This window comes from Gadus macrocephalus, chromosome 10 (genome assembly GCF_031168955.1).
Source record: "Gadus macrocephalus chromosome 10, ASM3116895v1".
In the NCBI taxonomy this organism is placed as follows: Eukaryota; Metazoa; Chordata; class Actinopteri; order Gadiformes; family Gadidae; genus Gadus; species Gadus macrocephalus.
Window position 1 is genome coordinate 21,498,092 of NC_082391.1, and position 11,754 is coordinate 21,509,845.

Sequence of the window (11,754 nt, forward strand, 5' to 3'; positions counted from 1 at the left end):
TCTCTCTCTCTCTCTCTCTCACCTAGTTACATCTGAAATCTGTCACGCTCTTTCTCTCTCTCTAATGTTCATCTCTCTCTTCCTCCCCCATCTGCCTCTCTCTCTCTCTCACTCTCACTCTCTCTCTCTGTGTTGCCCTTTCCTGGATATCTCTGAAACATGTCTCTCTCTCCTAAATGTTTATCTTTATTATCCCTCCCCCTTCCTCTTTCCCCCTCCCTTTCTTTCTCTCCCTCCCTCTCTCTCTCTCTCTCTCTCTCTCTTTCTTTCTCTCTCTGCAGCTTGGCTGCCTCTAAAGAGGCCGCGGCCAGGAAGGCTGCCACTCCAATGCCTCCCTCTGAGTTCCTGGACAAACTGATGGGGAAGGTGTCCGGGTACGACGCCCGCATCCGGCCCAACTTCAAAGGTACGATCCACCACCAACACACAGCAGGAGAACACCACATAACGTGGCCATCCACATCATCTGTTGACTTTGGAAAAAAAATTTGTGTCTGTCTTATCTGCATAGTTTATTTCATGGTAAAAAAGTTTTGATTAACTCAGGTCACTCAAGAAACAAAAGACAGGTTTGTATCTGCAATTAAAAATAATTCAAAAACAATCACAACAAAAATCATAGAAATATTTATAAAATGTTGATACGAATGTTGAAATCAAATGTCTTTGCTCTCATAATGCCGGTCTTAACCCTCTGTGTTTATTTTGGTTTCACTCTATTGACTTCTTTTGTTGGCCCTGTGCAGTGATGAACAAAGGTAATTGCTGCTCTCTCTTCATAAGGTAGAACGAGGCTGGTCTCTTTCCAGGTGTTTCCTTTAGAGAACCCACCCTCCCCTTATGTACATCACCCTACCACCTTGTCCCCACCCCCTCGTTAAGCACAGAGGTGTACCATTAGATGTAGCAGTCGTTAGCTGCCTGTGATGCTAATCTATTCAGATAGATAGAGCACTCATGGTACTAGCTCGGCTACATTCCGTGGTATCCTCAGAGTAGCCCGACTGCTTGTTTGGGTGGTCAAGGTAACGTCTTCTCTCCGGGATGTCTGCTGCTTCTTATTGTTTTGACGATGATGATGCCAATGATGATGATTATGATGATGATGATTATGTACCACTGAGTTGACCCCTCCCTGAATGGACGCCCCCTTTTATAGACGCATGTCAGAGGTTTCTGCTATTATTTATTATTATTAATATATATTATTTAGTGTAATATATATATATATTTACATATATATATATATATATATATACAGAACCATACCAACCCTCCATACCTATTACCTGATGCAAGCACTTTTTTAAATAGAAGGAACATATCCCCTCTACAATAAATCAATCATAAATCCATAAAACCACACGCACACATTCTGTAGAACTGTCCAAACTAATTAGTAATTGGCACCACTTTCCAATATCAAATCATTCTAGCTATTAATGTCCTCCTCAATAAAGCAACAAAATCGGAAGATAAAATAGTAGAAACTCCCCAAATAGATTTCTTCATCATATTTTCAAAATGTCTAATTATCGAATTAGCTGTTGCTTGGCTTCGGCTGGATCTCTGTACTAATTGCATTTTTATTAGTTATCGATGAAGCCACATCCTATTTTCTCGCCGTCTACTGCCATACGGTTTGCATTTTATATTTATCCTCTATAATCCCACTCAGCTTTCATCAGATCGCTTTTGAGCAATTGCCTAAAATAATATATTTGATGATACTAAAAGGGACAATTAAACAAATAGAGTTGAATCAATGTATCCCTATTTTTCCCTTTTTTATAAAACCGATATAAAATGAACCATGCCTACGCAACAAAAATACCTCCTTCCTATTTGTTTGTTTGCCAACCGACAAACATTAGGATGCCAGCTCACCTTTTTCCTCCGCCACCTGCACAATTAGTTCAGGACAGGTGTTGTCAGGCAGAGACCTCTGGAGAAGGAATGGGAAATCGGCTTCAATCTTACCCTCTCTGTCTCTTTTCTTGTTTGTTTTTTTTAAATCGTATTTCCTCTCAGCGGAGAACAATATAGTTCACATTTTGTGGGCCTAGTGCTCTGGTGACCTTTTTCAGATAACTGTTTAAAATTGGAGGACGTGACAGTTATTGAGGTTTATATATTGATTATAACATGGCGGAAATTATTAAAAGGTCAATAAATCAGCTATCAACCAACACAAGATTATCAAAGTTGTCTTCCCATGACTGCTAAAACAAGTGTGCCCTTTGCATAACAGCACTGACTTTAAATTAATATATTGCAAATATAATACAATAGGTGTCAGTCTACGATTTTCTAAACTGCATTACATTCATTTTAATAATCGACTAAGCATATGGACTTATTTTAAAGTTTTGCTACATCTGTAATGAAAACCGCTGTGAGATGCGCTCTGGAAGGTTCTCCATGGTTGTCGGTTTGATGGGAAAGCATAGCGGGAAATCCTTATACCTCTCATTCGCGCTGTCTTCTGTCACTTCTAAGCTGGCTCGTCTGTCACTGAAACCAATCGGCTTGAACAGCCCCGACCATTTACTCACATCCAGAGCAAAAAGGATAAAAAAATATATATATATTGCAAACGCAAACTAGCAGGTAAAAGCAAAATGGAGGGTTGCAGTAGTAGGAGAAAAGAGAAAATACTGATGAAACAAAAATGTCATACTGAACCACACATCATCTCAAGGGGTTATCTTTGGAACCCTATCATAAAAAAATTTAAAAGTGCGAAATCTTTTTCTTTGCCATTTATTTATTTTTGAAAATGTCGGAATGGAATGCTTGGGTTGATGTTTTTAAGAAAATGGAATTCCAGAACTGTGGAATTTCTGCACTCTTTGGAATGCCGGCATGTTAGCAAACTTAAGGCGAACGAACTGCTGAAGCTTGGGCAAATGCGGAATGTTGAAAGTATAATGAGGCAAAACTGCAAAACTGGAGCTGGTTTACATAAAACAAATACCACTACTACCACTTCTCCCTTCCTCCTAACCTCTTCCTCTCTCCTCCTTTTCCTCTGTGCATCAAAGTAGCACCAGCCTAGCTAATTTGGCGCTGCATCTAAAGCTGAGGGTGACGGGAGGGGGAGGGGTTTGGGGGGAGTGCGAGTGTGTCAGGCAGGGGGTTTAAAGTGCCGGGTTTGGGGTTTGCCTGAAGCTACCAATGTGCCTTTATCAGAGGAAATTACACAGATCATAACCGCGGGGCCGCCTCGGCTGCCGATTGATTTAGCAGGCTCCTCTGGTGGACAGTGGGAGGAGAGCGAGTACTCCTGACACTTCCAGGACATGCCAAAGGTCCATGCCAATCCATGACTTCATTCGCTCTCTTCCTCTCTTTGTTGCCTCTTATAGTAGCTTATTTTTTTTATCTCTTTGTTGCGCTCTCTTCATCACCTCTCTTCAATCCCTTCTCACTCCCTTCTGGAAAAAATGTGCGTTTGGCTTTTGTCAGGACAGACGTTTGTCTTAAAATGGCAACTCGTCGCCTGCAATGTTAACCGTTGGGGTTGATCTAGTAGCTCCAACTCTCTTCTGCTTTTTGTATCTTGCAAATAACCCATCGGTGTTTTTAACTTGCTTTTGTGGTTAGCTTTCACTGATCGATACGTCTACATTTAAATATTAATCACCTCTAACCTTCAAAAGGGAATCCACTCCCTCCAATCCCTTCTTTTTGTTCCTTTTTTTTTCTCCTGTTGTTTTCAATATCATATTTGCTTTCGTTCAGTTATCAAATATTTATTTGTATTTTACCTTATTTTCTCGCTCCCTTTATCTCTAGCCTAGATTTTTTTTACTCTGTGTTATATTGCATTCAAGATTGTGTTTATTTTCAATATTGAAGGAAATAAAAGACAGACAGGCAGGTATACATGCAGGCAGACCGGCAAGCAGACAGGAAGACAAGTGGGTAGGCAGACAAACAGACAGATATAAAGGCAGTAGTCGAGTCGTGTAGACCTAGTCGAGCCAGATCTTCTACAGGAGGATAGCCTACATCTTCTACTGTGTTTTAGATATCCAACGGCCATGATGTACAACACAGTTTAATACAGACATGCAAAAACAATTGTGTGTGTGTGCGTGCATGCATGGGTGTTTGATAGATGGCAGTATAGCAGCTGTGTCTCTCCTCCATAACCTTGTCTCTGCTCATCACTCAGGCTACAAGTGCAGCTACACAGTTAGCTCCCACTGGGGAACTCAAAACATGCTACTAGCTAGACAACTACACGCTAAAAATATACTGGCTAAACAGCTTTTAGCGAGTGAGATACCAGTTCAATGGATTCTAGCTAGATTAATATTAGCAACAGAGGTACCTATAGTATTACAGCTTATAAACAGATATCTGATAGAGATAAATATTAGCAAGATGGCTACTAGCTAAACAGCTTCTAGATGAACTGACACAATCAGATGCTAGTTGAGTAAGCAACAGAGCTACTAGCCTATCTTATATCATGTCAGCTTAATCTGTATATCACAGGCGCTATGACAAACCGTTTGAATGGACATTCCAACATACATTTTTGTCATTAGCTAACCAAAACATGGTGTAAATGCAGTATCTAGATAAACCCTGGCTATTTACTATTTTCTAAAATTAATTAGCGATCATGTCACACTATGAGTTATGGGTGTTTTTGTCCATACAAACAAAGACCATATTTTCAGAGATTAAATTGCAATACAATATAGTACTCTATAATGTCAGCAGCAGTGTTTCTAATTCTGTCTACACAACATATTACGGCAATAGAGTGGGAGGCTTTCCGTCACCAAAGTTCAAACAAGGGAATGCACTCCAACAGCAACAAAGCAAATATTTACTTATTCTGATCCTAATCCCTTTCGCAAACAATAATCACTTGTGTGTTTGGCTTTCTCTGTATTCATAAATTGAATTATATAAAGAACACTTTAATTCTTTACTACTTGGTAGTGATAGTATGTTATTCGGTAGACCCTGCCAGTTATTCCACCCAGTGGTATGCATACTTCATAGCAGTACCCTATGAGAAGTTTCCAGGTGGTAAATGTAAAGATTTCAAAAAATATGAATGTTTGTTTAATGTGTTGAGATTTTCTAGGTCAGATGTCAGAGATAAAAATACATCCAAAGATTTCATCCAAAATATATATGTATAACATTATCTACAATATAACTAATGCTACATTATCTAATATTTATATTATTTAATATTTGTACAAAACTACATTAGGCCTACATTCAACTAAAATATTGCAGCACAAAGAGTAGGCCTACATTACTAGACTAGTAAGTATTGCAGCCAAGCAGAGTTCCTTGGAGTCTCCTTCCAGTCGGGTCGGGAATGAACTTTGCTTATTAGCTGTGAGAGCCTGACGCTGGTTTTCTCCTAGATCAGCACTTGTTTAATGGCTACTTAATGGAATTAATGAGCATAAGTTAATGAGTAGGGACCGCAACAACAGCCATGGGGAGAAGGATAAGAGTGAGAGAGAGGATGAGAAAGAGCGGGAGAACGAGAGGAGGAAAAGACTGGACAAGGGGAAGGAAGGAGAGATGGAAACATGTTGTGATTAGAAAGTGAGAATACTGGATGAAAAGAAAGTAGGGAACCATTGTTTTGTAGAAAGCGAGTCCATGGACCAATAGAACATTTTTATGACAGTGGTGCACACAAGGGCATGATATTTGAGTTTCAACTTTATTTTATTTACAAAAATGTGAGTCAGTACATTTAATGATTCATGTTATAGTTTTTATTAGCAGATATTGTAAGACAGATACATGTCAGCTTACTTTCAGTTAACAGTGAGCAACAGTATCAGTATCTACATAATTTAAATTCAATGCATTGTCCAAATGTACGCCCTTTGAGGTCATGCTTGCAGTGGTCTTAGCATCTTAGCACGTTGTCTGATGGATCAGATACAGAAACCAGTTAGAAATCAAGCTAATATTCTTTCTAGAACTAACGACAAACAAATATTGTAAAGTCCAACAGCCTTGCTAATAGACTGATTAATTTTAAATAGTTAAAAAACATCTCGCAGTTCACCAGGGGGTAAAGCCACTCTGGAGTATTTAGTGGAGACTATTCTGCACTGAGTATGGAATTTTAACGCTGCCACAGAGGTGACTCGTCCCCTGAGTTATGACAGGAATATCGATCGCACGTCACGTCTGGCCAAGAGAGAGACAGCAAGGGCACAAGAGAGAGGAATATTGAAAAGGAGAGAGACAGAGAGAGGGATTCAAAGAGAGAGAGAGAGAGAGAGAGAGAGAGAGAGAGAGAGAGAGAGAGAGAGAGAGAGAGAGAGAGAGAGAGAATGGAGGGGAATATATGGCCATGCCAGGAGGCCCCAGACGGAAGGAGAGGAAGATGAATAGTCTGAGTCTCCAGCAGACGCATAAGGAGAACCAAAGGTATAGGCTAGAGATGCCAAGTTGTATACATACCTGGAGAGAGAGAGAGAGAGAGAGAGAGAGAGAGAGAGAGAGAGAGAGAGAGAGAGAGAGAGAGAGAGAGAGAGAGAGAGAGAGAGAGAGAGAGAGGAGAGAGAGAGAGAGAGAGAGAGAGAGAGAGAGAGAGAGAGAGACTATGTTAGGCTCTATGTTATACATAATGGAAGAGCTACAGAGGGATGTTGCTTCATACTGGAAGAGAGAGAGATTGAGAAAGAGATAGGACTTTATACATCCCCAACTGGAAGTGAAAGAGAGAGAGATATCATGTCTCATATATAATTGAAGAGAGAGATGGAGTTATTTTCTCATAGTTATTTCATGTACAAAGTCAAATCGTTGTTTGGCACACATTCCCCGCTCTAAACCGTCTTTGTGTCTGTGTGATTTTAACAATAGTCAAAGAAAGGAAACAATTTCTCAGGGCGCTGAAGGACGAGGTGGGGAGAGGGCCGAAGATTTGTTCTTCCTCACTTTAACTTCCTCACTTTAAGTCTCTCCATCTCCCTCAATCTCTCTCCTTTTCTATCGCTGTCCATCTCGCCGGCTCTTCTTTGTTTCTTCTCTCTTCCTTCAGTGTATTCAATTTTTCTCTCCCTCACAGCTTCCAGTCTTGCTTCCCCCCCCCCCATCTCTCTCTCTCTCTCTATGCCTCTCACTCAATCTCTCACCCACTCACTATCCCCCCCTCTCTCTCTCTCTCTCTCTCTCTCTCTCTCTCTCTCTCTCTCTCTCTCTCTCTCTCTCTCTCTCTCTCTCTCTCTCTCTCTCTCTCTCTCTCTCTCTCTCTCTCTCTCTCTCTCTCTCTCTCTCTCTCTCTCTCTCTCCTCTGTCTATATGACTCTCTCTCGGTCTGTGGGGTCAACCAAGCAGCTCTAATATGCCTGTGAGGAGATGGTGGCTTTAAAAAAGCTACTCACTCAGTCGGCTAAATCCCCATCACCGTCTGTAACCACCAGGAGGGGGAGGCGGGGGGGGGGATTGAGGCCAGCGTATCTGTCTTGCAGGGCTGACAATGGGGGTCACTCGCCGCCCTCCAACACTCCAACACATTCATTAGGAAGCGAGACAGTCGCCCTGTCAAATCGAATCCTCTGCTCACAGCATTAAACTCTCCAAAGAACCATCAGCAGGGTGATAAAGCCTCAGCATAAATATGAAAACCCTTTCTCGACTAGGGTTTAGGTTAAAATATTAAAAACATTTCCGTTATCCGATCAATAAAAAGTGTTTATATTATCAGAGGTCCATTTTGAAATTACCATGATTTTGCCGACCCTGCAAAGCCAAGGGGTGTGGGTTCTGTTTAACACTAGGAATGAGCTCTGGTCGCTGGCTGTCGCTAATGGCGGTTTTAGTGCTAGGCTCAGCAGGTGCTGCGGTGCCGCGTGGAGCAGTCACCCCTAGCCTCAGGGTTAAACCCAGGCCTAAGCCTCACCAGAGAGCATGGTAAGAGAGAGAGGGGAGCAGAAATGGTCTATGTATTGGATGGGCAGATTACAGAGTGTAAGTCACCCGTCTACAAGAGTTCACGGTCACGTTGAATTCTTTTCATTTATCTCCCCGCACCTACCCCGTTAGTTTTTTTTCCACTTCGTTTTTATTCGTCTGACAATGACAGATTGTACTACGGCTCCCAGAGTTCTGTTCTCTGTAGTCCCCATCCTTCAAGATGGCGGTTGTCAAGTAGGGGAAGGCAGGCGGATGCTAGGATTACACAGAATAATGGGGCTGGCTCTAGACGTGGCACATCAATCATTACAGCTTGCGCTTCACATGAACACCCAAACAACAACGTTGTCTTTCTGATGACAGAGGAAGGTTGGGGCTGGTGTTTTTAGATCGAAGGCGTTATTAAAAGGTAATTAAATATTCAGTGAGGTTGAAAATCAATCATGGATCAATGGCTCGCAACATCCTCTAAAAGGCTAATCTCAAGCTAGGGGCTTGACATTGATTTATATATGTTGATATAGATGTCATCAACTATTTTGAAAATCCTCTAGGGGGTTTTAATTATCGTGGATTATGATAGATCAAAATGACCATTGGCGTTGAATGATGAGAAGTCCTACTGACTGAAATTATTATTATGAATTATATGAAAAATAACGGTCTGGCCTTGGCTTCTGGCTTTTCCCTTGATTTGAGCTTTCATATGCTGAATATCAGCATTCCTCAACCTGTAACTCACCCTCTCCGGCATGCATGTATATATATATATATAGATTGATATATATATATATCTGGCGCTCTCTGTAAGGAAGCAGTCACCGTCGGATACGGCAAACTGCCACCACCCAAACACCACAGAAACAAAAATGAAATAAAACAAAGAACAAAAATGAATATGTGTAATTTCCTCGAAGGCCAATCTGAGGCCTCGTTGAATCGAAGCTGACATGAAGTCTTTGCATTCTCCACCTTTCACCTGCCCCCCTCCCCTCTCTTACTCTCTCTGTTGCTCTCTCTCTCAATGGCGTATTGCATCTCCTGTAGTGCATTTTGCTGGCCTATACCTTCCGCTCCCTTTGACACAACTGCATTGCAACCCCTCCTCCTCCTCCTCCTCCTCCTCCTCCTCTCCTCCATCGCGGTGCATTGCCTCCCCCCTCTCCTGCCCGCTATAGAATGGCAGTAAGATGTTTTCTCCACAAAACTCTGCATCCCACCTCGCTGCTCTTGCCGTAAAAAGATACACTCTCCCTTTCCTGCCCCCACGCACCCCTTGAGCGACCGCTAAGACCCCCCTCGGTGTCTGGCCGCGGTTGAACACAGTACCCACCCTCAGAGCCTTGCTGTCTTGTCTCCACCCCTGATATTTAAGTTAAGTGGTTGTTTTCCCCAAGCGGGGAACAACGGCTCGTTGGATACATGTTGCTGCAATGTTCTGTGTTTAATTGTCATCTCTCCTCTGTCAGACCCACAAGGCTCCAAAAATGAAGCTACTCACAAGAAAGGTACTTTTCTTTGCTGGTTTTAGTTCTTGCCTCTTCAGGTTTACTTTATTCTCTTTCCTTCTCTGATCGTTCTTTCGCTCTATCGTTCTTCCTTCCTTTTCTTTCTTTACTTCTTTCTTTCCGGTTCTCTGTCTTTCTTTCTATCTTTTTCTTTCTTTCTTTCTTTCTTTTCTATCTTTCTTTCTTTCCAAGCTTTGAGTTCCTTTCTTTTTTTCCCCCCTAATATGAATTTAGTCACAAATAAAGGCAAGTTTCATTTTTCCATGTTTCTAATGTTGTGAGGAATATGAATGAATCATACCTATACAGTGCTGTTTCAGTGTGTTTTTGTCCTATGATATGGCTCGAATTTCACTTCTCTACAGATCACTGAGAACATCTGGCCGCAACAGCAATTAAGCAAAAAAAAACCTTTGTCTTACATCAGCGATATTACTGGCTGTTCTTTATTATGTTAAATTTCCCTCTTGACGCTATTCCTAAACACTTCATTAGTGGGAGGATTTGAGAAAATAAAACCCACCATTCTGTACAGGAAATAGACAAGCTTACCTTATTGGTGAACACAGTAGAGCATGTTCTCTTAGGCCTACACACTGTAGGTGTAATGTAGCCCTGGCTAGCTTCCTGTGAATACACACAATGTGAAAGTGAGGTTTTGCTTGTTAAGGTATATTTTAAATGTTTCAAGCCTAATAGTATATCCGTTGGATGTTAGCCATACAAGCTATTTTTATTCTACTGCAGTTGGCTGTTTTTGGGTGACAAATCCTGTTGGCTAGAAAAAAGGTATAATTGTGTATGGGCAATCTACATTTTGCAGGTTAGCAAGTTATGGCTAATTTCAATCTAAGGCTAAAGGCATAGTTAAAAGAGTTAACTTATCTTGCACTCTGTGTCTTATTATTCTAGCATGCGACTGTGGCCACGTCTTCTCGCTTGTAACAAATGTGTAGTGTAGAAGGCCTCAATGAGAGTAGTCGTGTAAAATAGTTACACTCCGTTGTGTGTCTTTGTGATCATGCTGCATGACCAATGTTCAATATTTGAATTACGATTCAATGTCAGCAATGGATTGGATATATCAGGAAGTACAGTACAACACAACGGCGTGTTGTGTGTGTCGCTGCCATTGGTGTATTTGTGTGAGTGTGTGTGTGTGTGTGTGTGTGTGTGTGTGTGTGTGTGTGTGTGTGTGTGTGTGTGTGTGTGTGTGTGTGTGTGTGTGTGTGTGTGTGTGTGGGGGGGGGGGGGAATGTGTGTGTGTGTGTGTGTGTGTGCATACATGCATGGATTCCCTGCATGCTATAATTGGTAATGGTGTGCACAGTTAGGTGAACCGATATCGAGTTGTGGTCATTGAAGCTTTTCATAGCTTAAGTGTTGCTTAAAATATTTATAACAGCCTATCGCTTTGAGTAAAGTGGTTATACGCTGTTTCAGATGCCCTATGTATCGCTTACTGTGTGTATACGCGCGCGTGTGTGTGTGTGTGTGCTAGCGTCTGTGTGTATTTGTGACCGTGTGTGCGTGCAAGCGTGTGTAAGTTTGTGTGTGTTTGAGCATGTGCATACGTGTGCATACGCATGTGTGTGTGTGTGTGTTTATAGGTCAGTGGTTTTATATAGATGTGTTTAAAGAGATGTGTGTAAATCCTGTGGGTGTGTATGGATTTGTTCTGCCGTTGCTTGTTTTTTTTCTGCTGTGTGGGGAGAAGGGGAGAAGGGGAGAATATGGGGGGAGGGAAGCGAAGGAAGAGGGGGTTTGGAGAATGGACGAGAACAGATATGTGTATTAGAGGGAGGAAAGATGGAAAGAGGAGAAGAGAGGACAGCAGATGTGAGGTGAGGGAAAAAGAGAATATAACAGAGAGGGGAGGGGAGGGATGGAAGAGAACAGGATAGGAACGAGGAAGAGTGAAGAGAGGGGAGAGGAAAGGAAAGGAGAAGAAAGGTGAGGAGAGCAGAGGAATGGAGACGAGAGCAGAGGAAGGGAAACAAGGGCAGAGGAGAGGAGAGGAAGGAGAGCACAGCAGTATAGTGGAAAGGAGAGGAGGGGAGGGGGGGGAAGGATGGAAGCAGTGGAGATGAGAATAGAAGAGAGAAAAGGAAAGGAGGAAAACAGATGAATGGAAATGAGAATATCAAAGAGGAGAGGGGAGAAGATAAGAATATCAGAGAGGAGAGGGGAGGACAAGAGAATATAAGACAGGAGGAGGGGAGAAGGGAGGTGATGAGTCCATGTTGTGCCTGTTCAGCAGAAGCCACCCGGTAGGTCAGATCCCGGGGCCCCGTGCGTTCTGATTAGAAAGACGACTCGTCTG

General features: G+C 42.1%; 1 protein-coding gene across 1 annotated transcript in view; it reads left to right on the forward strand.

The window, feature by feature from the left end:
* The first annotated feature begins 327 nt into the window (after positions 1-327).
* The window catches only part of glra1 (glycine receptor, alpha 1), a 36,126-nt gene continuing 24,699 nt past the window's right edge, over positions 328-11,754 (forward strand). The window contains exon 1 of the mRNA XM_060062955.1: positions 328-406. Coding sequence (XP_059918938.1) covers positions 328-406 — 79 coding nt within the window. The remainder of the gene's footprint in view (positions 407-11,754) is intronic.